This window comes from Podarcis raffonei, chromosome 2 (genome assembly GCF_027172205.1).
Source record: "Podarcis raffonei isolate rPodRaf1 chromosome 2, rPodRaf1.pri, whole genome shotgun sequence".
NCBI classification, from domain to species: Eukaryota; Metazoa; Chordata; class Lepidosauria; order Squamata; family Lacertidae; genus Podarcis; species Podarcis raffonei.
Window position 1 is genome coordinate 80,410,219 of NC_070603.1, and position 25,960 is coordinate 80,436,178.

The 25,960-nt window shown below is 43.7% G+C and overlaps 1 protein-coding gene across 1 annotated transcript; it reads left to right on the top strand.

Annotated features, from left to right (window-relative positions):
• Positions 1-16,293: 16,293 nt before the first annotated feature.
• On the top strand, positions 16,294-25,268 carry FBXW12 (F-box and WD repeat domain containing 12). The gene is made up of 10 exons (XM_053377755.1): positions 16,294-16,515; positions 17,652-17,689; positions 18,581-18,741; positions 19,635-19,756; positions 21,355-21,564; positions 21,814-21,975; positions 22,821-23,028; positions 23,834-24,015; positions 24,124-24,251; positions 24,961-25,268. The coding sequence occupies exons 1-10, from the start codon at positions 16,423-16,425 to the stop codon at positions 25,052-25,054; spliced, it is 1,398 nt and encodes a 465-aa protein (XP_053233730.1). The 5' UTR covers positions 16,294-16,422; the 3' UTR covers positions 25,055-25,268.
• Positions 25,269-25,960: the final 692 nt, after the last annotated feature.

The window sequence follows — 25,960 nt, forward strand, 5'->3', positions numbered from 1 at the left end:
CTCGCCAGGGCAGCCGCCGCCTCTGACTCGGTTCCCTCGTCTCCCTGTTCTGACGCTCCGCTTCCCTCGTTGCTCCTGTTTTTCCTCTCTGCCCGTTCAGGTCGGCGTGTGTGGTTTTTTTCCGCCTCCCCCGTCCCCAAACCTGATCGATGATTTCGCGCGCTCTCAGGGAGGGAGCGGAACTTTCCTGCGGGCGCGCGTGGGGAGGGGTCGTGCGCGCAGGAGCGCGCTTGGCTCGCAGCACACACCTCGGTGCCCCACACCTGTCTAGCCCAAAGCAGGTCCCGCGCAGTTCCGTGGGGCTGGTTCCCAAGTCAAGGGGGACGGAGGGGGCAGGATCGGAGCCTACGTTCCCCTTGGGTCTGACAGGGTGCTTGACACACCGATCCCTAAATAAGACTCACAGAATCACCCAGTTGGAAGGGACCCTGAGGATCATCTAGTCCAACCCCCTGCAACGCAGGAATATGCAACTGTCCCTTGCGGGGATCGAACCTGCAACCCCAGTGTTATCAGTGCCACGCTCTAGCCAACTGAGCTATTCAGCTGATTCCCCTCTTATTCTCCAGAGGGGTTTTCTGAGGTGCCCACCCAACTTCCTTTCCTTCCATCCAGCCCCCCGGCGTGTTTGTGTTTTGTGTCTGCCTCGGGATGAGCCGACTGCCCCAGACGCAGAAGCCACCACCCTCGCCTCTCCGCCCCACCGGAGCAACATCTCCCAGCTAAACGGGATAGCGAGGAGGGAGGGAGGGAGGGAGCGGACGCTCCATCGGCGGCAGGGGCAGCAAGAGGCTGCCGAGGAAATAGATCTCTGTTTTGTTCAGCACCAGTAGCGAAAGCCTCGAGCCCAGGACAATTTAGATCCTATCGGCCGCTATTGACGGCGAGGCTAGACTCTCAGACAGCAGCCCCCGAAAGAAAAAGACCATTGTTGCCTCGCCACTTTTGCCTATATGCTTGGCTTGCCTTCCACCCCGCGCCCCTCCTCGCTCGCGCCGCCACTTCTTTCGGATCGATTTATTCCGGGACGAAAGAGGGGCGGGAGGAGGCCGAGCTGCTCACCCCGTGCTCAGGCAGGTGCCCTGCAGCTTCAACGGGGGTGGGGGGGCGTTGTGTGTGGCAAGGCCCGGGGGAGGCAAGCGGGCGGGGGGGATTGTTGCTGGGTGCTTTTGAGTTGCTTGGTTGCTTCATCCTCCACCTCTCCCCTTCCCGGTCGAGAGAAAGTGCCGAGCGAAGGTCTGGAGGGAGAGACGATTCCGAGCGAGGGCACCTTCTGCTCCGGATTCCATGTGCTGCGGGATCTCTCCTCCGCCTTCACCCTGGATCTTGCCCCTCTCCCTTGCCCCCCACCCATGGCCTGGCAGCCTTCGCCCAGTTGGTGCCTTGAGCACCTGCCTCGTGGGATTTCCCCCTTACACACACGCCAGCTTTGTTGCAGAGGGCTTTTGTGTGATCCTAACAGCGGGACTTGACACTGCTGGGGGGCCGGGGGTGGGGTGACGGTTTTATTATGATCCCCTTATCACACTCGCACAAGGGAGGACTCGTCCACTGATAACAGCAGGGGTGTGGTGGCGGTGCTGGAAACGGCGCGGCGGCAGCAGCTTTGGGTTTCAATAATAATCATCACCGTGATGGTGCCGGTGATACTAGAACAATCATAATAAACGTAAAAGGCATGAAAAAAAGAGCGCTGCTGCTGTTGTCTCATGTGCCCTGCACAAACAGGTGATCCGAAATATCACTTAGCACATTTGACAGAGTTATGAGTAGAAAAGCAATTTGCAAATACTTTTAATTCCACTGATCTGACAAAACGCCCGAGCGCGGTGCTGTATCCCTCGAGGGCAATACGAGCTGTTTACTACAGTAGAAATCCACATTCCAAAACAGGAGGCTTATGAAACGGCAGGTCGGTCCCCCGCCCGCCCCGCGCTCCCGTCTCCTCGGAAAGGAGCCACCTCCTTCGGAAGGGGACAGTGGGCGACCACGACCCGCTCGTCCCACGTGCATTAAACGCTGTCCAATATATATTTATATATCTTATGCGCGCCGGAGGGTATAAATTTATTCTACCCCCTCCCCCTCTCCCAATACAAATTTATTTCAGGCGACAATCCAAACCCCACATTTTGCCGGAGAGTGTGAGGTGTGGGGCGATCACGCCTTCCGCCACCGAAGAGAAATCCCACGTGGGATTAAAACAAAACAAAAACTGGCCAGGTAGTCCAGGAAGGGGCAGATCAGGCGCCCGAAAGTTTGCTCTGTTTTCTTTGTCAATGCGCCATCTAGTGGTAGGCGAGATCCACGGCAGTAAACGGGGGATGAACTAATAATGGTCGAATTGACCTTTGGGTGAACGCCGTCATCATAGAAAAGAGGGTGGATTGGTTGGTTGGATGAGCTCATGCCTCGAATTATAAACCCTTAGCACGTAGAACTCTGGTTTTTTGTGCCTGTTTTGGGAAACATTTAATTGTCTGTTTCGAGCCATGGTTAATAGAAAGGTAAACTAGATAGCAGTAGTAGTAATAATAATAATAATTTATTAGTTATACACCGTCCATCTGGCTGTTGTCCTTCCTCTCCCTCCCCCCACCCCCAGTTAAAAGCTCACTTGAAGAGGATTTTTAAAAGCTGTAGTTTACACAGAAGGAAGCAGAAAAGTAACCGGAGGGAAGATAGTCTGCTTAAGACAAGGGCAGAAAATGCTTAAATATAAGATGGGAAATACTAGGCTAGATAGCAGTGCTGGGAGGGGGAGGTCCGGGTGGATAATGAAGTAAAACGTGATCTTGCGGTCCAAAAAGCTAATGGAGCCACCATTTTAGGTTGCATCAATGGAAGGGTTGTTTCCACAGCCTGCGAAGCAGCGATGCAATAAGGTAATTTTAGACTCTGGACTTAATGGTCTTTGGAGGGGGCTCTTTAGGTAGTAGTATTACGCCACTTAGTTCCAGATGTAGTAAGGCAGGCCTGCTGCATTTCGGGGCCCTCCTGCTCAGGCTGTGAATGGGGCTCTGTGCGCCTGCCCCAAAGTCTTGCCCCGATGACTCCGCTCTTGGGAGGTTGTAGCACTGCTCTGCTTAGCACCGTGGAGAAGGGGGTGGGAATCCCACCTTGAGTTATGCGTTCATCTCTGGGCATCATAGTCCAAAGAGGATGTTGCCTTGTTGGAAAGGATTCAAGAGAGAATTAGGAGGACACAAAGCATTTTGGAATTCAAATGGCACTCTCAAAGGAAACTGCTTTATACTGAGTAGAATCATTGGCCCATCTTCTAGCTCAATGTCGTCATAACCACCAGTGTTTTTCCAGAGTTCCAGACAAGAGCCTTTTTTTGTCCAGCCCTACCTGAATTAAACATGCATACAAACCTAAGACAAGCCCTGTCAATTCATGCTACTGGCCCCTCTAGTTCACACAGCCACCCAGATGCTGATGGGAAGCCTGCAAGCTGGACTTGAGCACAAAGCTTTGCCGCTGGGCTATGGCCTTCCAGAAGCATGTGTTCATTTCAAGGGTACTTGCACCAGAGAACTTCCTGGTCAGTATTGCCCAAGGCCCCAATATCTGGAAATCTAATAACGACTTAGAATCATAATCCAGAACATGTAACAGTGGAAGAGGATGCAATCATCATCATCATCGTTTATTATCTATACCCCGCCCATCTGGCTGGGTTTCCCCAACCACTCTGGGCAGCTCCCAACAGAGGACTAAAAACAGAATAAAACTTCAAACATTAAAAACTTCCCTAAACAGGGCTGCCTTCAGATGTCTTCTAAAAGTCAGATTTATTTATTTCCTTGACATCTGATGGAAGGGCATTCCACAGGGCAGGTGCCACTACCGAGAAGGCCCTCTTCCTGGTTCCCTGTAACCTCACTTCTTGCAAGGAGGGAACCGCCAGAAGGTCCTCAGAGCTGGACCTCAGTATCCGGGCTGGACGATGGGGGTGGAGAAGCTCCTTCAGGTATACTGAGCCAAGGCCATTTAGGGTGTTAAAGGTCAGCACCAACATTTTGCATTGTGCTCAAAAATGTACTGGGAGCCAATGCTGGTCTTTCGGGACTGCTGCTATATAGTCTTGGTGCCCACTCCCAGTCATACTGTCAGAGGCTTCAGGTTCTTACAGTGGTGCAAATCTCACTGTGTCTGATCCCGTTCAAAGTTAAACACATATTTAACCCATGGAAATCACAAGGACTTAAAACTCAGCTGGGGAACCTGTGGCCCTTAAGATGCTGCCAGACTACAACTCCCATTATCCCCGACTATCGGCCACGCTGACTGGGGCTGATGGGATTTGGAGCCCAGCAGCCTCCAAATGACCATATGCTTCCCATCCCTGCCATGGTGGTGGTCTTGTACCTATTTATGGCGGGGGGTGGGGAGCATTTGCTGAGAGAAAATTTTGAAGATCAGGTTGTTAGGAAATTTTGCCCAAGACCACTGAAAGAGCCAGCAATGTAGAACACAAGGGCAATTCATTTGTTTTGCCCTCCCATATGTTTATTCGTCTTAAAAAGCAGATGGGCTGCAAAGGAGAGCAACAGTTTCTTCCCAATGTGAGATATTCATTCTCACCAGATGCTAACCGGAGAAGGCTGCCTTTCCATCTCTTTATTTAGCAGCAGCAATCTTCTCCTGAACAAAGATAGCAGGCTGAAGCTACACCCAAAAAGCCATTTGTCATTTGTTTCCACATTTGTATTCCTATTGTTAATTGTCTATCAGGGTTGTCTTTGCAGCAAGGCTGGGCAACAGTTTAGTGCCCGGTTAGGTCAGCATTGAATGATGCGGTTTAATTATGAGTTATATATTGGAAGATACAAAAGAGGTCTCCGCAAAGTCCACTTCAGAACCGGAAAACTAGCCTGCAAGAGACGGTCTGCCGCTCCACTTTCACTGAGAGTCAGTTTTGCTTTCAGTGTCAAGATTCAAATCCACTGGTAGCACGAAGCAAGGAAACTTACACAATGCCTCCACACACAATGGTTGGCTCTGGTCAGGGTTATTAATGTCTCATTTTTCATATGTATAAAGGGTTACTCAAGCAATAGCAACAACACCAACCCCCCCATCCCAAAACAAGGCTTCAGGAACGCTAGCCTCTCGCAATTTGAATTCAAATGTTAAAAGCCCATTTTGTAACTAGATCCTAGACATACATGCCATTAATAGCCCTCCCTTTTATCAAGCTAATCATAGGTGCTCTGTTTTGTTGTCAAAACACCTCAACAGCCACCCTTGAAAGTCTTTTCAATGGCAGGATTTGAGAAGATATCAGTGTTTGAACCATTTCACCACGAATACCTATCTAAACCCAAATTACATACTTTCAAACAGAGATTCAATTCCATATTTGATTCTATACCAGCAAAATGCAAGAACCAAAACTCAGGGAAGCTGCACCGTGATTTGCATAAGTGCGTGTGTGCTCTCCGAAGAACGCCCAGTCCGGTTTTGAGATTTTTGAAATGCAAATGAGAAGAACAAATCTGATGGGTCTTTTCCTTGTATGGATATGTTTTGTTACTTGAAATTAAAAATCATTTTTATTTTAAAAAAATCTTACAGGTCTGTTAATGTCTCTGTAACATAGCTCTGAAGAGACTAGATCAAGCCAAACTTTCCTCATTGCAGGACAGAAGGAAAAGTGGGAAAGGTCAGTAATCCATGAGAAGATAGAATGAAATCTAGAGGTGGAGCTCCAGAGCGTGACAGGAGGGAAGCTGATCAGAAATGTATCTTGAAAGGCCTAACTGTAAACCAGCGATGGGAAAACTGGCCTGTGGGCCGAATCAGCGCATGAGGCCAATCTGGTCATGCCACAGCCACCTGCCCAATACCTGGTGTTGGGTCTTATCATTGTGCATGGTGCCTTGCAGGGTCCGGTGATCAGCTGATTGCTGGGGCTTGCAGATTGCTGTGCTTTAACCTGCACTGCTTTGAGTTCAACCTACCCAGGCAAAAACTGGTCATCTGATGTCATTGTGATGTCAGGTGACTGACAGGTGGGTGGCCGCACCCACCTGCGAAACATGGGCCAGGGGGAATGAGGAGATAAGCTGACTGCTAGGATCCCAGCCCTGATATAGAAAGTAAATTGCCACAATACCATAGAAGAAAGGGGAGCGTTTTGTAAAACTTATTCCAAATAGTGCAGTATATGTAAATACTTTTTGCAGAAAAAATATTCCAAAAGTCTTCACACATGTACATACTTACTGCCATTTAATCATTAGAGGTATTGTCACATTACATTTGTGTTATTGCTGCTAGCTGCTTTGGACATTTAAAAAAAAAGGAAAAGTGGGCATAAGTGTAGCAAATAAAAATGAGAGATCTAATATAACATGAGCTGGCATAACAAGGCTTCTGCTTCTTCTTCATCCCCCTCCCCCCTAAAAAAATCCGCTCTGGAAGGTCCCCCAATGCTTTGGCACTGATTTTGGAGAGGGTGCATGGGAGATTGGAGAGATGAGAAGTGAAACCAGAAATCATGTTGTGCAAGTAGGCAGACATCTTTGGATATCACCCAATAAGCTGATGTTCATCCATGAAAAATTGTTGGCCCGGGCCAAAGATCCAGCTCCCATATAATTCTTTCTTCCAAATATTTGGACATATGGTACAAAGATGCACATGCAGTTGAGTTCTAAGTGATCTAGCTCTACCAGCCACTAGAGACAATCAAAATAAGTTTTTATCCGTATGTCTGGTATAAAAGGAGCACTCTGTATTTTTGTATAATTGAACGCTTATGCCATGATGTAAGGAAAATGAGCATCTTGCTTTAATGGAAGCAAGTCTTGCTGAGTCATCGAAGTATGTGTGTCTTGGAACTTCTGGACGAAGCTATGAAGCTAATTTTTGTTTATGCCAAGTGTGACTTGTGTAGACACTTAGTTTGCATCTGTTTGCAAAAGGCATATTTCCAAACTATAATTTAGGAGTAAATGAAAGGAAAGGCATCACACCTATCATTGTGAACGCTGTCAAGTTTAATGCCATATTTAGAAAATAGACCAAGTACTGGCATGTCCCCTTTGTGGTTCAGAGAACATTTTAAGTTCAGAGAAAGCAAGGAAGGTTAACTAGTTATCAGGATACAAAGGTGTCATATTTTGATGCCTCATGTCAAGACTGTCAAACAGCAAAATACTGGCAGACAGCCTCTAACTTCAACACTGGAGAGCTTTCCTTCATGTCAGTGAAACTATGCCTGTGAAACATATTACACAGGAAAAGCTTCTCATGAAGCCTATGCAATACTTCTTTACAGCAAAGACACATCCTGGGCAGACACCAAAAAGTCTGAAGAAATTGGAATATTTAGAGAAAGGAAATGAAAAGAACAAAGGGGAAACGGGATAGGATGAATGAGGAGACTTGGGGGCTAGTGTTTCAATTTATTTATTCCTCCTCTGATCACTTTAAATAATGTTGCTTTTTCCCATACATCTCAAGAACAATCTGGGCTTTCGCTTGCAAAGATTTCTGGTTTACACTACCACACCCGCCTAAACCAAACTATAGTGTTTGCTCTGGAATCCATCTCTCACTGAGGAGGGGATACTTAAGGCACTTCTCAACAGCATGTTTACTGAGCATTCGTCCTGATTTGTTTTCAGGGAAGCTAGATTACGGCTATTTCATGAGCGCTCACTCTGATTTGTTTGCAAACAGGCTAGACAACATCAGGGCCGGATCTACACATTTGGCTACTCGCTCTCCTGCAGGGTCATGTGGCAGAGGGGCAGGGGCAGGGGCAGGGTGGAATATGTCTGAATCTGCAGACTCTTCTTATGTTCTTATGTATATTAAGTGCTTTGGGCAACATCAGGCTTTTATCACCTGATCACCTTCCAATGCCGTTCATGCAATCATCTGCCAGCATTCCCTTCCTGCATTCTGCATAGGAGAAGCAGGTCAGTCCTTACCTAAAAGAATAAAATGGATGTACAATTCTGGCATTAGAAACAGTAATGTTCAAAAGCAAGTAGGGAGAACATTTCAACCTTCTAAGACATTCTGTAAGCATAGCTATCCTCTGGAAACTATTACTAGTACTAGTATTGTTTTTAGAGCACCATTTTTATAATGGGTAACTTTTTTATTTCTACTGAGATTGATAGTATAATAGCTGTTTTGATTGGCCTGAGTTTTACCATGTTGGTAATTCAAAATTTGGAGTGTGTGTATTTATGATGTGCCGGATGCCTCGAATAACCAACCTGTTAAAGTGACTCTAAAAATAAATAGCAAAATATACCATAGTACAAACTTAGCCACTTTACTACTCACCCCTAACTCTAGATCATTTATGAACAGGTCCGAATACTGATTCTGGGGCCAGGGGGCAGGGAGGACTCCACTTTCTACAACCTTCCATTCAGAAAACTGTCCAAGTATTCCTGCCCTCAGCTTTCGGCTGCTTAACCAATTTATATATCCTGTCCTTCTTCCAAGAAGTTTAAGGTGGCCCATATGTTTCTTCCACCTCTCTTAGCATCTGAAAAATCCCATGAGGCAAACCAGGAGGAAGGAAGTCAGTCTGGTGACAGTCAGTATAGCTGAATAGGGATATGAACCTGGATCTTCCTGTGCCTAACCCCTACCTCACACTGTCTCTCACAGAGGCAGTTTTCTCTTAAATCATAATAAATAAAGCTTTTCTACCTCATGCCTGAGGAATCTACCCACAGTGCTCCTGCATGAATCATTTATGGGTGCAATCCCGCTAAGGGCAGGTAATTCTGCCACAATCTCTGCACAAGTCACTGAATGATCCAGACACAACAAAATTACTCATCCAGGGGAAGCTGATTGGAAGGAAACCAGGAAAGAATCTAAAGAGGACAGCCTCCGACAAGGGCTTCTGGAGGCCTTTATTGATTTGATTTTTCAAGGTACTTCATTGTGGCAAAAAATGCACCTACCTCCTGACAATGCTCTGCATTTAAAGGGAGCTAATAGTTGGAAGGATTTTAAGACGCAAGCATTTGCACTGATATACAGTGGTACCTCGGGTTACATACGCTTCAGGTTACAGACTCCGCTAACCCAGAAATAGTACCTCGGGTTAAGGACTTTGCTTCAGGATGAGAACAGAAATCGTGGGGGGCCACTAGGGGCGCATTGGAAGATGGCCGACAATAACATCTCTCCGACCCACACGAGGTAATTAAGAGGCTGTGATGGGAGTAAGCAGTCTCCCTGCCCCCCCAAGGGAATGGGGGGGACTGCCCTTGCCTGCTGTGCCCTATACCACCCCCGAATTTGAGGGGGTGGGGGCACTAGGCAGAAAGCCCTTGTGTGGACTTCGGCTCTCCTGGACACTGTCTCTGACTCGCGCCGCTAGCTGCAGCAACTTCAAAAGAAACAATTAGGAATGAAGCAAATGCACATATTTCAAGGAAGAATGGGGAGTAAAGACTGCTAATTGAAGAGATCTCTGAGAAAGAAGACGGGTCGGATAAACAGGAATATATCATGAGAAGACACACCAAGGCTCGGTATGTCGGCAACGGGACTGGATGGGGGGGACTTTCCTTTCTTTTTTCTATGTGATTAACCAAGAATCTCCCCCACAAGTCAGTAATGCCGATTAAATGACTTAAGGTGGATGATTTAAGACTGTGTGGAGATAATTTCTAACCAAAAGCATGTTTTAAGGAGATCGTGGAAAGTATAAGAGCTTTGGGATGACGCAGTAAAAAATAGCATCGCCATTTTGGCAAGTTCTGTCAAAAGATTTATGTCTGGGAGGAGGAATGGATCTGTTTTCATATTGCGGGCAAGCCTCCACAGAGGACTAAAGAAGGCGACAGATTTGCGAAGTTTAATGATGTGCTTTTATTTATGGAAGTGAGTGCTTTTATTTATGGAAGTGATGACATATGGAAACCATCTCGATATGGTGATTGGACAAACGGAAAAATTCACACAGGATCACAACTGGTGTTTACCTGTTTAAGGAGATTATTAGAAGAGATCACAAAGAAAAAAGAAAAATATATGAATAAGATGAGATGTGGAAACAGCAAGATAGGACTGGATAGAATTATGAACATTATTTGGACAGATTTGTGGACATTAATGCAGCAGCAAGAAGATGATCGGAATCCCCTTCGGAACTTGAAATATGGGTACCCCCAACAAAAATTTAAAATTCGGACTTCCGGGTTAGCGCCATCGCCCAATGGCGGATTCCCTCCGAGCTCCGGAGGGAATCGGCTCAGCAGGGGTTGGGTCCTGCCGCAGCGGCGACGCGGGGACCCTCATAAACCACAGGCGTTGAAGCCTGTGGACCTGGTGACTCGGCGGGCACCATTTGCGCCCCCCCCGACCCGCAAAGGAGCCTTTTTAAAGGCTCCGGAACGGGGGACGGAGAGTGGCGTGGTGCTGTGAGTCGACTGCTTCTCCTGCTGAGTGAAGCCGCATGCCATGGACGGAGAGCGCTGACTTCTTTCTTTGAACATTTGGACTAAAAGTAACAACCCGTGAGTAATACGGAAATTGGACTTAAAAGGGAAATTGTCTTTGGGAATTAGGCACGATCGGGTGAGGTGTAAAAAGGAGGTCCGCCCACCCGCCTTGTAAACATCGTAAAGCAAGGATTTTATTACTAAGGTTGTGAGAATACATTTCTTCTTTGTGGAGAAAAGCAATTAACTCTACGTTGGGGCAATTTAAGTGATTGTGCTGGAGGATAAGAGCTAACATTGAAAACGGAATTCATCCCCCCCCCCCCCAAGACCCGGGAGCGATCGATGGGAGAGCCTGCGGAAGAGAAATAAAGACTTTGACAGCTGTCAAACTAGCTGTCAAAGTTGGGGGGGAAAAGAGAACTTTGTTTTTGCTATCTTTGCTGGTTATTTTTGCTACAATTTGGTAACAAACTGTTAAAAATAAAGAGAAAAGACTAATTTGACTTTTGGGTTGGAACTGGAAGATAACAACAAACTAGAATCCCTCTAGAGGGGATTTAGGACATTACAAAAATGGCAAAAATACTGGTGGTATAAAAGTGGAAAAATACTGGCTGAACTGGAGAGGTCTTTTTTTCTCTTGGGAGAGTTACAGAAACAGAGTGATGTTTTGACTAATAACGTCACAATACTGAAGGGAACAGTAAACAAAGTTGCTGATCCTGGGAGGGACTTGACTCAAGTTTTTGCAGATGAACAAGAAAGTCTTGCAGTTGACCTTAAAATTTCAGCAGCCGAACAAGAAAAGAAATTTGAGAAATCTGAGAATGTGATGGAAGAGGAACATGATGATTTGAAGGAAAAAGAAGGAGGAGCTATAATGCCACAGATGGTTGAGGAGAGCCAGAGGCAGGCCAAGATGGATATAAAGGAAAATAAGATCAGGATGATGGAAATTTGGTTTGAATTGAAGAATGTGAAATGGAGAGATCTCCCTATGTGGAGATCTGAAGATATATGGAATACAAACCTGGCTAAAGTGGAAACTGGAGCTTTTGGGACATTTGGACTTAAGAGAAGCAAGAAACAAGATTTTGGCTCCACTTTTAAATATGGAGGCCTGGCTGGAAGAAACATGGACATTATTGGGACAGAGCTTCTTCGAGATTTGGTGTTTAATATAAAGGACTATCAAAAAAACCGGCAGAGAGGAACTGAGAGAGAATTGAGAGCCTCGGATGTGAGGTCGCCAGGCTGACTGCAGATGGACTGATGGATTTTTTGATGGGGTTCGAAACCGGGAAAAGGGGGTGGTGGGGTCCTGGGAATCCAAAGGGTGTATAACTATATATTGTTTTAATTAATTTGGTTTTGCCACTAACATAAAAATGGGGATTTTAGGGAAGGGAATTGGGGCCGACCTTAGAAAAAGACTTTTAAGAATAAGTATTGACGTATAAAGATTGAGGTTCTTAAGTTAAAGTTGGTTAATTAAATTGATGGGGTGAACTTAGAAAAAGATTTTTAAGAATAAGTATTGATGTACAAAGACTGAGGTTTATAAGTTAAAATTGGATAACTAAAATGAATAGAGAAAATATGGTAAAGTTTGGGGACAAGAACTTGCTGAGCTAAAATTTAAACTGCAATACAAGAAGGGGAGGTGTGGGGAAGTCAAGGAAATTGGTCATTGAAAGTAAGATGTGAATTTTAAGTGTTTTTAATTGTTGTTTTTCTTTTATGTTTTTTTTATGGTTTTCTTTTATTTTTTGAAAATTTCAATAAATATTTTTTAAAAAAACAACAAAAATTTAAAATTCGGCTTTGTAATTCGGAATTTATGTGATGTGATTTGATTTGATTTGATTGGTCGGTTAGTAAAAATTATTTTTTTTTAAAAAAGAGAACAGAAATTGTGCTCCGGCGGCGCAGCAGCAGCTGGAGGCCCCATTAGCTAAAGTGGTGCTTCAAGTTAAGAACAGTTTCAGGTTAAGAACGGACCTCCAGAATGAATTAAGTACTTAACCCGAGGTACCACTGTAGTAGCTGTTCGTCTGACTTCATCATGGAAGCCAAAGCAGGTGACTGGCTAGGATAGCCCATTTTGACATCTATGCCTAGGACAAGACCAGAAACAAGCGGTACAGAGTTTCAAATTTTGGTATGCCTAAATGCTGACCTAAACTCTAGCAGGATCAGCATTTAAGCATACAAAAATTTGGAGATGCTTAGCCTCTTATTTCTGTTGTTCCTTTTCTGACAAAGCTGGGAGAAGGCAGACAACAGGACAATAACTGCACTGGAAAGAAAAATGACGTCTCTTGGAATAACATAGTGCAAGATAAATTAAATTACATTCTTGTGGATGAAATTTAATTTTCAAGACTCGACACAGTATTTTTAATGAAAATTATGAGAACTGCTGTAATACCCTGATATATCCTCCTGTCTTACCTTATCTTAGTCATATTAATCATTGCATTAATGGTAGCTACAGTTGACTAATTCTGTTGGACTTTTACTTTGTATTTGTTATATTCACAACTTGATCTTACATTATTATTGTAATGCTGTTGGGGATACACATAAATTGCAATATTTGTTATTTTATCTAATAGAGGGGGGGAGCAACAACAAAATGCTGCCAGCCTATCTCCCAGTTATTGCATGCCTCAGCTTTGAAATCCTGACTTGGCCTTAAAGAACTTGAAATGCAAGTGTTTGGTTGTTAAGTTACTTCACTCCTAAGACTCCCCTACGCATGCTTTCAGCGGGGGCAGGTGGAAGAGAAATCATCCTTGAGATTCGACCTTATCTAAGACCATCATGCACATTCAGGAATTCTCAACAGCTTTGCTTTGCCAAAAGTTAAATAGTGGTAATAGCTTATTTCCTGCCATTATAGCAAGTGCCTCTCTTATTTATTTTTGCTCTGTGCAAGGTCCTAAAAATACTCTTTTAGCTTTCTGTACACAATTCCAAGCAGCAATCACTTCTTAACTTTATATGAATTATGAGGGCTTCCAGAGAACTGCTCTACTTTTAAATACCCTCCCATTAATATCTACAGTAGCACATGAATTTTGGCTTTCCAGCAGTTCAAGGGAGTTGACAGATCACGCTGTTACCTTGTAAGGGCACTTATCACCGTAAATCCACCCACAAAAGGTTTTTCCTCAGGATAATGGCTGTTTTGGTGATTCATCTTACAGACCCTGCCCTTCCTTATTTGCACAAAATATCCTACACCCAGCAATAATTTCTGGGTCAGGCTCATGCCACACATGTGATTTCCTTTTGGACACAGAGACAAGAAAAGATTAAGTGAAATGCTTAGACCTCCCTAGGTGAACCTCCCCCACTTCAGCTGCTGGGTCATTTCAAGGGCTACTAATAGGATGTTATCAGATTCAGTGAATATTCTCAGGCGTGCAGCTGATTGTCTGTGCCAGGCAGAGTTTACTGTTGTCTCACTGAGGGAGGAGAGGGGAAAATAGTACTGCTGTTGTGCTGGAAAATTTCACTGTTTCTGTCTCTAGTGGAAAACAGTTATCACTAACACATCCTGGCATGTAATTTGCCTCATTTATTATTGTCTAGCACTGGCTTAGAAATGCACAATAAGCACTAAGGTACTTCCAGAGAGTTGCAGTTATTTAAGGAAACTTTATGCTGGGATGCCAAGAACTTTCAGATTCCCGCCCCCCAAAACATTCAGACTGAGACACACCTTCAAGACTTTGCAAAAATATAGCTCAAATAAAACTTACACTGACAAAGAGGATGACTAAGTGCAATAAAAGACCTTGATTCTGTTCCTGTTTCCATCACATATCACTACAGAAAGGGAAAAAATAACACAGGTTTTAATGTTATAGCCTTTAATACAGTGAATAGGGTTGCATACTTTACAGGGCAATCATACATGTGTTTACTCAGAAGTAATTCTCACTAAGTTCAGTCAAATTTATTCCCTAGTGAGCGGGGTTATATTGCAACCTAAAAAAAATAAAATCGATAGTTAATTATAACTTTGATAACATTAAATTGTTCTCCAGTGTGGAGTTTGGCAAAAAGGACAAGGTCCAGCATCTGTGACTCTGAAACGACCCACCACTAAGCAATTTACACACGTGTGGTGTCCCACCTCCGGGGCCAAACTGGACGGGGGGGAAATCTTTAAAATATTACTTTTCTCGTCAGTTTGTAGCCAAAGTTAGCAGATTGCGTGCCATTCAGGAAAAAGACAATGGCTCTTTCCTGTAATTAAATATAGAGCCGTACAAAAAAATCACTGGCACGTGTCAGTTCTAAGTGGAAATACAGCACTAGGTGGGGATGCAAAATTGTTCCATGTGTAACTCCATTGCCAGGGATGCCTTATATTAAAATAGCTTACTGGCACCTAGCTCTGAAAGCTACCGAGAAAGGGGATCAGGTCGTCGAAGCACCCAAGCAAACACTCAAGGCTCCCCAAGAGCGAAATGTTTACAGTAATTCCATATGTAGGATCCCAACATCTCGGTGAGGGAAGCAGCGCCACGACTCGGCAAAGAACTACACTTCCCATGATGCTCTGCGAACACGGAGAATGCTCGTCGGGCCTCGGTGATTCGAAAAGTCGAAAGAGACGCTAATCCCTTGTCTGCCGGGGAGAGGAAAGGGAGGGCGCGTAGAGGCGCAAATGCAGAGGCGCCGCCTCAATGCTTGTGTTGCGACGCTTCCGGTTCCCGGGTGCAGTTCGCAAGCTTCTCTGCGCGCGGGGCGAAAGAGCGCAGGGGAGGCGGGGTGATCCCCCTTGTTTACTCGGGACATTGCCCAGAGTTCAGATGATCGCTAAATCTCCCGTGCTGGTTCTAAGCTGCTTCTTGGTCCTTTATGGTGCTGCTTTGTTGTATTAGAATCGTAGAGTTGGAAACGATCCCAAAGAGCTCATCTGATCCAACCCCTGCAGTGCGGTATTTTGGGCATCATTAATTGTATCTCATGCCTTTTGTTTACCGCCGTAGTAGCTGTATAGAAAAGCGTAAAGTGTGCTGCATCAGGAAGATTTGGGAGCATCAGGTGGCAGGACAGAGTCTCAAACAATGATGTTCTGCATAGTGTGTAGAGCGATCGTCTTCAGCTGCTGGGGCGGGGCCCACTAGTGGGTTGCGGCCTGATCCAAGGTGGATCGCCACAAGAGCAAACACGTGGTAAAAGATTAAGAAATAAAGTCCCCAAATGCATGTTTGGGTTAAAAATAGTGCCTAGGTCTGAAAAGGTTGAAGATACCTGGAACAGAGAATGTCTACGAATGTAAAACCCTCTGAACGAACACATCAACATATTTATCTCTGATTGGTTTAAATCACCAACTAAGTTCAAGCTTTTTTATTATTGTGCGAGGCAGTTACAGTGAATTGTATAGTCTCTCCCCTGCAGAGTGAGACTTGCTTCTAATTAACCATTCATAGGAAGTTGATCCAACGCGATCTAGAAAAGACTGGGAGCTTCTGAGTTCTATGAAATGTACAGTCCCACTTTTTAAAAATTGGCTTTATTCCCAGAGAAGTGTGTAGAGCAGACATAGGGACCCTGGGATAATGTTGGGCTACAATTCCCATTATCCCTGCCCGTTGGGCTTGCTGGCTTCGTGTATATGTAGGAGATAAAGCTCCTCGAGTATTAACATTGCACGTTCACTATACAATAAATTCCAAGGATTTTAAAAAAACTGATGCTTGCTTCCTTGACGTGCGCGCGGATGCCAGGGGTTCTATTGCCCAGAATCAACAAATGCCTCTTGATCCGGGACAAAAACAGCAGAGCAGCGTTGAGACCTGCCAGCTTTTAAGTATTGACAAGCAGCCCCGCCAGGCCAGCAGCGACAGAACGTGACGCCCTCGCCCCGCCTTCGCTACCAGGCTGACCAGGCAGGGGCGGGGAGGGAAGAGGAGCGTCCGGACTCCGCTTGTGCGCGGCGGGGGATCTCGGAGGGAAGATGAGCGCTGAGACGCTGACCCTGGACTGCATCATCCACCTGTTCTCATACCTGGAGCCACCGGATCTACTCAGAGCAGCCCAAGTGAATAAGGTGCGTTGCAGCGCCGGTTGCAAGTGCCCCCAAATTCGCCCGTGCGCCACTGGTGGAGAGAACATCTTTCTCCACTTCGATCGCGGGAAGTGGGGAAAGAGGGCTTCCCTTAACGACCTCTCCAAGCCAAATGCGCCAGTAGCAGGCGCGCTTGCTCCAAGTTTCTCTCGACCTCTTCAGATACGTGGAGCGCGATCTTCCTGTTTTAATAGATGTATAACGTCCCAAATCACTGCAAGCCTTCTCTCCCCAGCTTCCTCTTCTTCTTCTTCCCCGTTGTACAATTTTGCCCGCCCCCCCTTGCTTTTATTAACGAGCGAACTTAAGAGGGCGAGATCCGGATTCCGGACGTCCCATTCTGACAGCGTGTCCTCGTCCAGCGTCGTGACACAGTAGTTATTAAAAGGGGGGAGAAGATCCTGCAGCAACACACTGGATTCAGTAAAGCGCGCAACAGTATCCCTGGCCACCGTGGAAATCCCCCGAACAAGACAGGCGCCTGCGCTCTTCCTGGAAACTTTGCTTTCTGTTTTCAAGCCGGCCCCACCCTCGATGTTTCTGCAGTGCTGGCAATGCAGTCAGTAAGACCGCAAACCGCTGATCCAAGCGATGGTCCTTCTGGCGCTTCTGTTTCTGCAGATGTTAATGGGAAGCTTCCAGGATTGCAAACTTCCCTAGCGATGCTTCGGGGCCTCTTGCCACCTGTGTGACAAGCAGACGTTAAGCTGACAAAAGTTTTCCCCATCATTGTATTTGCATGACAGGAAAAACATCACCTGTTGAATGAATATCACTTTTATGATTGCTTGAAACAGAACTCTTTTTTCTTTTCTTTTTTGTACAAACGCTTAAATGTCCAACTTAGTACTTTGAAGTAAGACGTGCCTAAGGCTGCAGTCTGAGGCCTAGTAAGCCTCATTGCTCTGTTTTATATTTATTGCTTGTTACTGTGGTGTGTTGGGTATTTTATTACTTTTATTGTAAGTCACCCTGGGACTTTGAGGTAAGACAAATAACAGACTGGCTGAATGAATAAATGAAATTGCAAGCACTGTGCTCAAGTGCACTGCTATGTGACTCAGTCACCTGAATCTTGAAGAACTTCCTCTAAAACCTGTCCTGCTTTCCCGTTTTAGACATGGAATGAAGCTGCAGAGACCTCTTCTCTTTGGAGGTTAGTACACTTCTTATCTATTTTAATATTTGGGTTTGGTGCATTCAGCTTACTTATTACTGAGAACACAGCACCATTCGCGAACATGGAACAGCAGAGTTTGTTAAGGACAACATAGCCAAGTCCCCTCTGGTGATCGCAACGGACATGGCTAGAAGACAGAAAGAGATCTGGGGGAAAGTCAAAACAAGGGTGGCAAGCAATGGATGTGAGGAACTTCATTACAGCTGAGAATGATGCGTAATACACACCATGCATTTAATGCACATTCAAAGAACACACACACTCCTCAATCTTGGAAACTACAGCTTGCCCCTCCCAAAGCTTCAGCCATGATTCTTGGGATGGGGACACACTTAAAATGTGCTTTAAATGTATAGTGTGTACATAGCTACAGAAAACATGGGTTGGGAGAAGGAAGGACAAGATACATAGCAGGGTCAGTGAGGGATCGGGCTTGGGGAGAGGGGTGGGTAGGTCTGGGGAGGCTTGGAGGGCTGCATTTGATCCCCCACCTGAGGTTCTCTGCCACTGCGTTAAACTTGCAGACAAGAGTTTGTGCTAGATATGAAAGAGATAAATTATTTGGCAGCAGAATTCTGTATTGAGGAGAAAGGACTGGAGAGGATGTAGGAAAGCTCAAAATGAGGAAGGCTGGAATCAGAATTTTAGATGAGAGGCGATGGGGAGGAAGGAGCAGATTTTTGCAATGCCGTACATTGTAAAAATATGTAAATGAATGAAATCCAGCTGAAGACTTTGCAGCCAATTGCTTTTTATCTAATGACGGCAGATGATGGTTGTCATTCATTTCTGCCTCATTCAGTGAAACTGCTCTGGAGGAAGGATTTTAAAATTTCAATATAAATCTGCCACTCTTTAAATTTATAGAAATATGTGTCTGAGACGATGGGCCTTCTGCAATATCTCAGTGATCCCAGGAATGCAGACATGGAAAAAGTACTATCTGCACCGCTCTAATCTTGAGCATAAAAAGATATCTGGACGGCCTTCAGTTGACTACACATGTAAAGCGATGAGAGGACATACAGGTAGGCTAAGTGTGGTAAAAACTCATAATTTAATTTCCTGGAATAGGAAACACATATCACTCCCTCTCTACTTATTTTTATATTCATTGAAAATAACTACCATAATGGAGTGGCTGAAAAAGATCTGATATGCAGTAATGATGCCTAACCTTACTAATTTGACAGGGGAGGTGAAATGGGTGGGGGGAAGATTTGGACGGAAAACATGGTCCCACTTTGTGATGTGCATATGGAGCAAGTATTTAAAATAAATCCCTTTTCACTGCTGAAATCAGAAATACTTGAGTTTAATGAAGCAGAGTTATGAAAATATATGACTGGATGGAATAATGATGGTATACTAAAATAATTATTATATGCAGCTTGTCTTTTATTTTTATTTGGGGAGAAATAAAATGAATAGTGCATTTGAATAGTACATTTTGTTCTCAGGGTGCTATTTTAGAGTTATGTGATAGACCGATGTTTCTGTTTGGTATATTGCATGTGCCTGAACGCTTTTGTAATTGAAGATTAGGCAACGGTGTTTACATTTTTGGCATATACTGAAGTCCTTTTTGTTCATCCAGCCATTTCTAGATTCTTTTATGATCTTGTTTTATGTTGCTTTTATTATCTATTGCATTGTTTTACTTTTTTACATTGTTTGGAGTATTGTTGTTTGAGGTTTTTTCTTTAAAAATATAAAGTGGTATAGAGATATACATGCATGTGTGTGTGTGTGTTTATAAGATTTTAAATAAATAAAATTATGTTGAGTGTTTATTGCAGATTTATAATATGCCACGTTTCTGCAGTATCAGAAAACACACCAGACTAATGGTTGTTTTCATAAGGGAATTCTGCTCAATTTTTTAAAATTTCCAAATAAAATTCTGCTCATGTCGTTATAGGAACGATAACTGGTATGGCTTACCTATCAGAGAACGAACACACATTTGCAACAGGAAATGTCAAGTCTGTTGTGTGTACCACTTCTTCTGATGGCACAGTCAGGGCATGGAACGTCCAAGAGGTAGGACAAAAGAACTTGTAAAAGATGAATGGTGGATTTTAGTAAGGAAGGAAAATCACACAACAACAAAGATCACCATAGCTAATCACAAACAAACAACCATACCCTAGGCCAACTCCAACCTCTTTCACCACCAAAGAAACACAAATGAACAGCAGAGAACCTGCACGAGCAATGCTGACACCAAACCCTACATACATTAAGCAAAATAGAAACATCGCCACCCCACCCCCACCCATCTTCCCCCCCTCCACCCCTTATTTCCCCCTAATGTCTCAACAAATGAAACCGATTTGTAAAAATGTTACATGGAAAAAATACGAGAGACATTACACATACTTCTGTAAAACAAGAAAATCGTTAATAAAATAAAAAAATAAAAAAGGAAAATATTTCTGATTGGTGCCAAGGGGTGATCACACTTATATTCAGAATTACTTCAAAGAGGAAAAGGAAGGAAAGCCCAGGCAGCTCAAATTGTTTGTTTTTGTTTGTTTGTTTGTTTAGTTACGACACTTATCTGCCACCTTTCAAGGCAGTTGCTGTTTGTTTGAGATATTTAAAGAGAGATGGGTGGAAAACGGATTATCCTGCTGGAGAAAGGGCTAAAAGGGAACCTGCAGTCAGGAAAAGCATTTCTAGCACGGACGTAGCCAGGATTTATTTTAAGGGGGCAGAATCGAGTTATCTGCGACACAATTAGTCATTTAGTTAAATATTTCTATTTATTTCCTTGATTACCTGTACCCCCTGGCTATGCCCATGACTTCTAGGAGTGCAGGAGGCGGGGGGAGTATGGTTGAAAATGGCAACTTCCTGTCCTCCAGTGGGAGCCCCCTCTGCTGAATCTCAACCCCTTTCCTGGAAGAAGCCCTTCTGTTCACAGGACAAAGCTGGGTGCAGCCCAATGAAAGTAGAAAGGAAAAAAACTAAAATTCCAGAAATTGACATGGCATTTTTTAAAAGACTGTTGGCATGACGTTGATGGCAATATGGAGGACAAAAGTCTGATACCAAGGAAGCATCCATTTATTTGAAATGAATTCTGTTAGAATATTTTTGGCTGCACGTCAGGACTTTGAAATACAATGGAGACTGACTCATTATGTTCTGATGTGCACATAAATCAAGTGAACATGTTTCAACAAGGTAAAGGTGAAAGCAAGCAACAAATACGCAAACTTTTCTACAGCATGTGTTCGTTTCCTTTTTTTCTTACCGACTCCACACCGAAAAAAGTTGGCGTATAGAACATACTTGAAAATACACCATCAGAGAAATCTGTATAGTTGGGTCTTAGGCAACATACACACCAGACTGTTAAAGTACTCCCTGCTCCACACACACAGAATCCTGAGAGTTGAGTTTAAGGGTGCTTGGAAGTATGGGTCTGTAGAAGTAAACTACAGTTCCCAGAATTCTCAGGTGGGGGTATGTGCTTTAAAGGTTTGAAGCATATCTAGCCTTGGTCTTGGGTGAATGCGGTTAGGACTGCATGCCATGCATAACACAGATGTGTTAAATGAAATAATCTGAAGATAATACAGAATTGGAAATAAGTGAGGCACGAATGGCACCATTTTGTGTTTTTTAAACAGGGTACACAGATTTGGTCAAGTCCCCAGCAGGAAAATGGACTGCAAAACATTGCCACGTTTCCTTCAGAGAAATTGGTGGCTACAATAGACTGTCATGGGATAATCAAACTCTGGCATGGAGAGACAGGGGAAGAGCTTGCAACGTTTTCAGTATCATCCGCATCATGCTCTGTGGTTGCCTACACAATAAACAGCAAGCCATTCTTAACGGTAAGTGTAGCATGACTGACAGTTTGAAACAAACTTCCTGTTGGCTCGCCGAAAGCCTGCTTAAAAATGTGGAATAGTATTTTTTAAAGTTGTTGCAACTCAGGGCTGCATCAGAGCTATTCCATTGTTTTTGCAAGAAATCCAGCAATCGGTGACTCAGCAGAAATTGGTAATCCACAGTTGAATCTTTTGCATGTCGCTGCGAAGGAATCATTAACTATATTTTCTGTGCTTCCTTCCTTGGTTTAGGTAGGCACTGGAGGAGGCAAACTCTGTACGTTAGTAGCTGCCGATTTAAGCCAAATTTCATCCACACAACTGTTCCAAAACTGTGGCATAAATTCATTACTTTGTTCACCCGATGGTCTATGGATAGTTGCTCGCCCTACAGATAATGCTTTACCACCAAAGGTACTGTTATGCTGCATCATTTGAGCATTTGTTGAGACTAACGTCAACTTCAGGGTTGTGGTAGGGATTCAGTTGGGGTTGTGGTGCAGGAGAAAGGGTTAAATTCCTCCTTCCCCGCATGCTGCAGTCTTGATTTCCTCCCATTCCACATGGCTATTTCAAACGGAAACAACCTGTAACGCTGAATGCAATTTTGGATTTAACCCATCATCTTTAGACTTAAGACTGTTACAAACTGTAAACTACTTTGGTGTGTCAACACTTTGCCTAGTATTTGTGTCCTTCCCTCCCCCTCTCCATGAGGTTACACCTTTAGGCTTCCCATCTAGCCTAAAGAGTTCTGGAGAGCTTGAAAACTTGCTCACTGTGTTGTGGCATTTAGTTGGTCCTAGCAAAGTTACCACTATTTTGTGGCTTCTTTTTTCCTCATAAACTTGCAATTGTTGTCAACAAAATTCCACTCAAATCTCCATGCCACATAACGAGCAATCTTTACTTGGGCAAAAGAAAAATGTCCCGTTAGCAGAGCTTCCCCTTCCTGCCTCTCCAGAGATATGGGGAGTGGGAGAGGCCTGAACCTTGTATGACTTGATCCACAATGGCTAAGTCATTCCCCCTCACAACCCTGTGGCAAGACACTTGGAGGGCCTGTAGGGATGCAACCCTGAAGGAAGTCTCAAACACCATTTGTGATGTGCCATGAAGCTCTGTAATTCAAAGTTCAAAATAATTTTTTGCATAAAATTCAAAGTGAAAATCCTCACTTGGGCTATCCAAGTATACCATAAGCAGCTCTTTGGATCCCAGCTATTGTGTGTTAATGCTTGTTTTTGTATATGTAACAGGTGGTTTATACACATTCTGCAACTAATTCTGTAGATGATGAACTCTTATCTAGTCCTCTTCCGATCAGAGGTCAGTGCCTTGACACTTGCTGGTTACCAGCAGAACCCGCAAGAGTAGCTGTGCTGCATGATGAAGAGAGAAATTTTCACATTGTGAGCTTAGATATACACATTGAGAAGAAGTCTAAATATAAAATGAGTATTACAGGTAAGTTTCATCAAACTGTTGTCTAGCAGAAGGTAATTTATCCTTTTATTCAGCAGCAATCCAGAAAACACCCCGAACTGAATTGCTATTGAAAAGGAAATGAATTGTCAGGTGGACCTTTCTTGTATAGGTGAAGAGGAACAGCATATTTGTTTTGAAATGTTGGTTACAATTCCAACCCACTTATGTGCAAATAAGCTCACTAAATTCAATGGGGCTTATTTCTGAATAGACACGGAAGGGATTTCAGCCTTTGTCTTTCTGTGCATGGTAAGCCATAAAAGCAGGGACTTGGCTGCACTGTGTCAAAGCTGAATAACAAAACGCATGGGAAAGGACAGTTCAGTACTAGAGCATGTGCTGTAGTAGGAAGTAGAAGGTCCAGGTTCAGTCTCTAACTTCTCCACATAGGTTTGGCAGAGACAACTGCCTGAAAATCTGGAGAAATGCTGCCAGCCAGTGTTGACGACACAACTAGACAGACCAATGGCCTTCCTATGTCCCTAATTTTATATAGTGGTGTTTTGTCAAGCTCAGCAGATAATACCCAATTGACAAATTTATTTCTTTAGTCAACTTGTTTTCTTAATAAGTGTTCCCTATCTGTTTTCATTCCTGTCCATAGCAGCACAATAGACAGAACTGCTAGCTTGGGTCTGAATCAGCATGATGTTCTCAATACACAATATGTAGCTCAAAATTCAGAGAATCGTGACCTGACTAATATACTGGTGAGCACTGTTGCAGTACTCTTCACAGTAAACAGAGCAGAAATTTCGGTGCTAAAATGGTTTTTATGCAAAAGCTCGGCAGGTTGCAGACTTCACATTACCAGCACAACTACGGATTGGAGAGACGATTATGAAAGGATTTGGCAAACAAACTATTCTTTTAGCAACTGGACCAGAGCTGAAACTATACACTCTGTCAGGAACTGAATTAATGGCTTTCAAAGATCACCACAATTCTATTACATCAATCTGGGTGGTATATACAGTTACTATTACTTACTACTACTATTATTTATTTCTGTTCTGTACACTAAATATTCTTTAACTAAAAGGCTTTAATTTGCATCCACCCACCCCCAACCAGGATCCTTTTCACGTTGTCACATCATCCATGGACCTCTCACTTCGTGTGTACTCCTGGAAAAATGACAACAAATCATCTTTGCTGAACGGTCGCTACCACTTACTAGGAGGATCCCACAGATGGTCAAAGTAAGTTTGAAACATTTTGCAAATTGCAGTTAAGATGAGAGCACCTATCACTTTCTTGCTAAATACAACTATATTAGAAGGCAGATTTGAGAATAAAAGCACATCTGTGACCCCAAATGCTAGTTTGAACTGTATTTATATGGAAGACTTCAGATCAATTGTTTTCTGAAAATCAGTCTAAAGTATAGTGATACTAGATCATAGGAGCTATGGGCCAGGGTTTAAAGACAGTGATATGTGAATTATACAAAGGCTCTGGGGATTGCTTTGCTTTCCCTTATGACTGGACCCCTTGACACAAAGTCCCATTCAACATCCCCTTTCCCCCATTTAGGACCATGAGGGGTAGATAAAAGCTATGTGCACTGTTTTTTGCCTGTGCCATCCATGGCTTTCCTTATCCCCCAATTTAATCTTTGCAAGCAGTGAAGCTTACAGCCAAGGGATAAACCAATTCTGTTGTAATGAACACAGAACTAACCTACTACTCAGGTTTAAAAAAGATGGTAGTAACTCAGCTTTGAAACAGGGCAAAACTGGGGCTATGCTTAGCAGGGCAACATAAAAAACCCACTGCAAAATCTCAAAAACCTGCAATTTAACTTCTCGTACTAAAACAGAACGAGTTTGTTTCAATATGTCGAAGTAGTTAAATGTAAGTACTAGATTGTGCCAAGTACTGTGAGCTATATATTTTTTCCTCTTCTAGTGGCTTTAGAAGTGTGGCTTGTGACGATGTAAGCATTGTTGGTGTGGTGGCTGGAAATGGAGACATCTTAAGAGCATACTCCTTTAACTTGTAAGACTTAATGTTTCTCTCATTTTACAGTCGTGTTAGTTTTGTCTGCCTGTCAATTAACTCTAAAGTGAATTCATCATCACATGATGCAGCCCATGTGTAATCTAGAGACAAAATGTCAGTATGATTTATAACATTTCATGCCACTTGAAAACAAAAGCGTGCAGTGAAATCCAAGCTTTGATGTTTTTAGATCAACAATAAACTATTGAAGTGGTTGTCAGTTATCTTTTTCCTTGCTCTTTAAAAATACACGACTTTCATGAAATTCCATCTCAGTCTGGAAAAAGGCAGTAATTTTATTAAATGCTGAGATATAATGTGAGTGTACAATGGACCAGATTAGTAAATATTTTCTGAAGTTTTTTTTTGCGGGGGGAAGTAACATGGGTTCAATCTACCATAGTGTACACCTCAGTTCAGTTTCTAAGATAAAGCACTCAAGGTCATGTCCAACATTGCTGCTCTGAAAAACTGAACGTTTCCCTCCAGCCCCCTTGCATCAGAGGCAGATTAAGGGCGCCTAGCGGGGCACCGCAACTATGAAGTAGTGAATTGATCAGAATTGAAGGCTAGAGGTGGGGCGCCAAATTTTGGCCTGGCACAGGGCACTGCTGAAATTTGAAATACTGAAGTGCTTGTACACTCTCAATCTGCTCCAGATGAGATTTTGAGAGTGCAGCAGGAGAGCAAGGGATCTCCAGTTGCCTGAGCAAAACTCCATAGGTGCAGCATTGGACAAAACCCTCATTCAAAGTTGGTTTCACAGCTAAACAATGCAGACATGTGAGAACTCCTAAATGTGGGGGTAGGACCACACAATTTCTAAGGCCCTAGTAAGGCCAGCACAGCTTATGTGGAACAGCTGCTTCAAGGAGAATTACACAGACTCTTACCAAAATGCCATGTT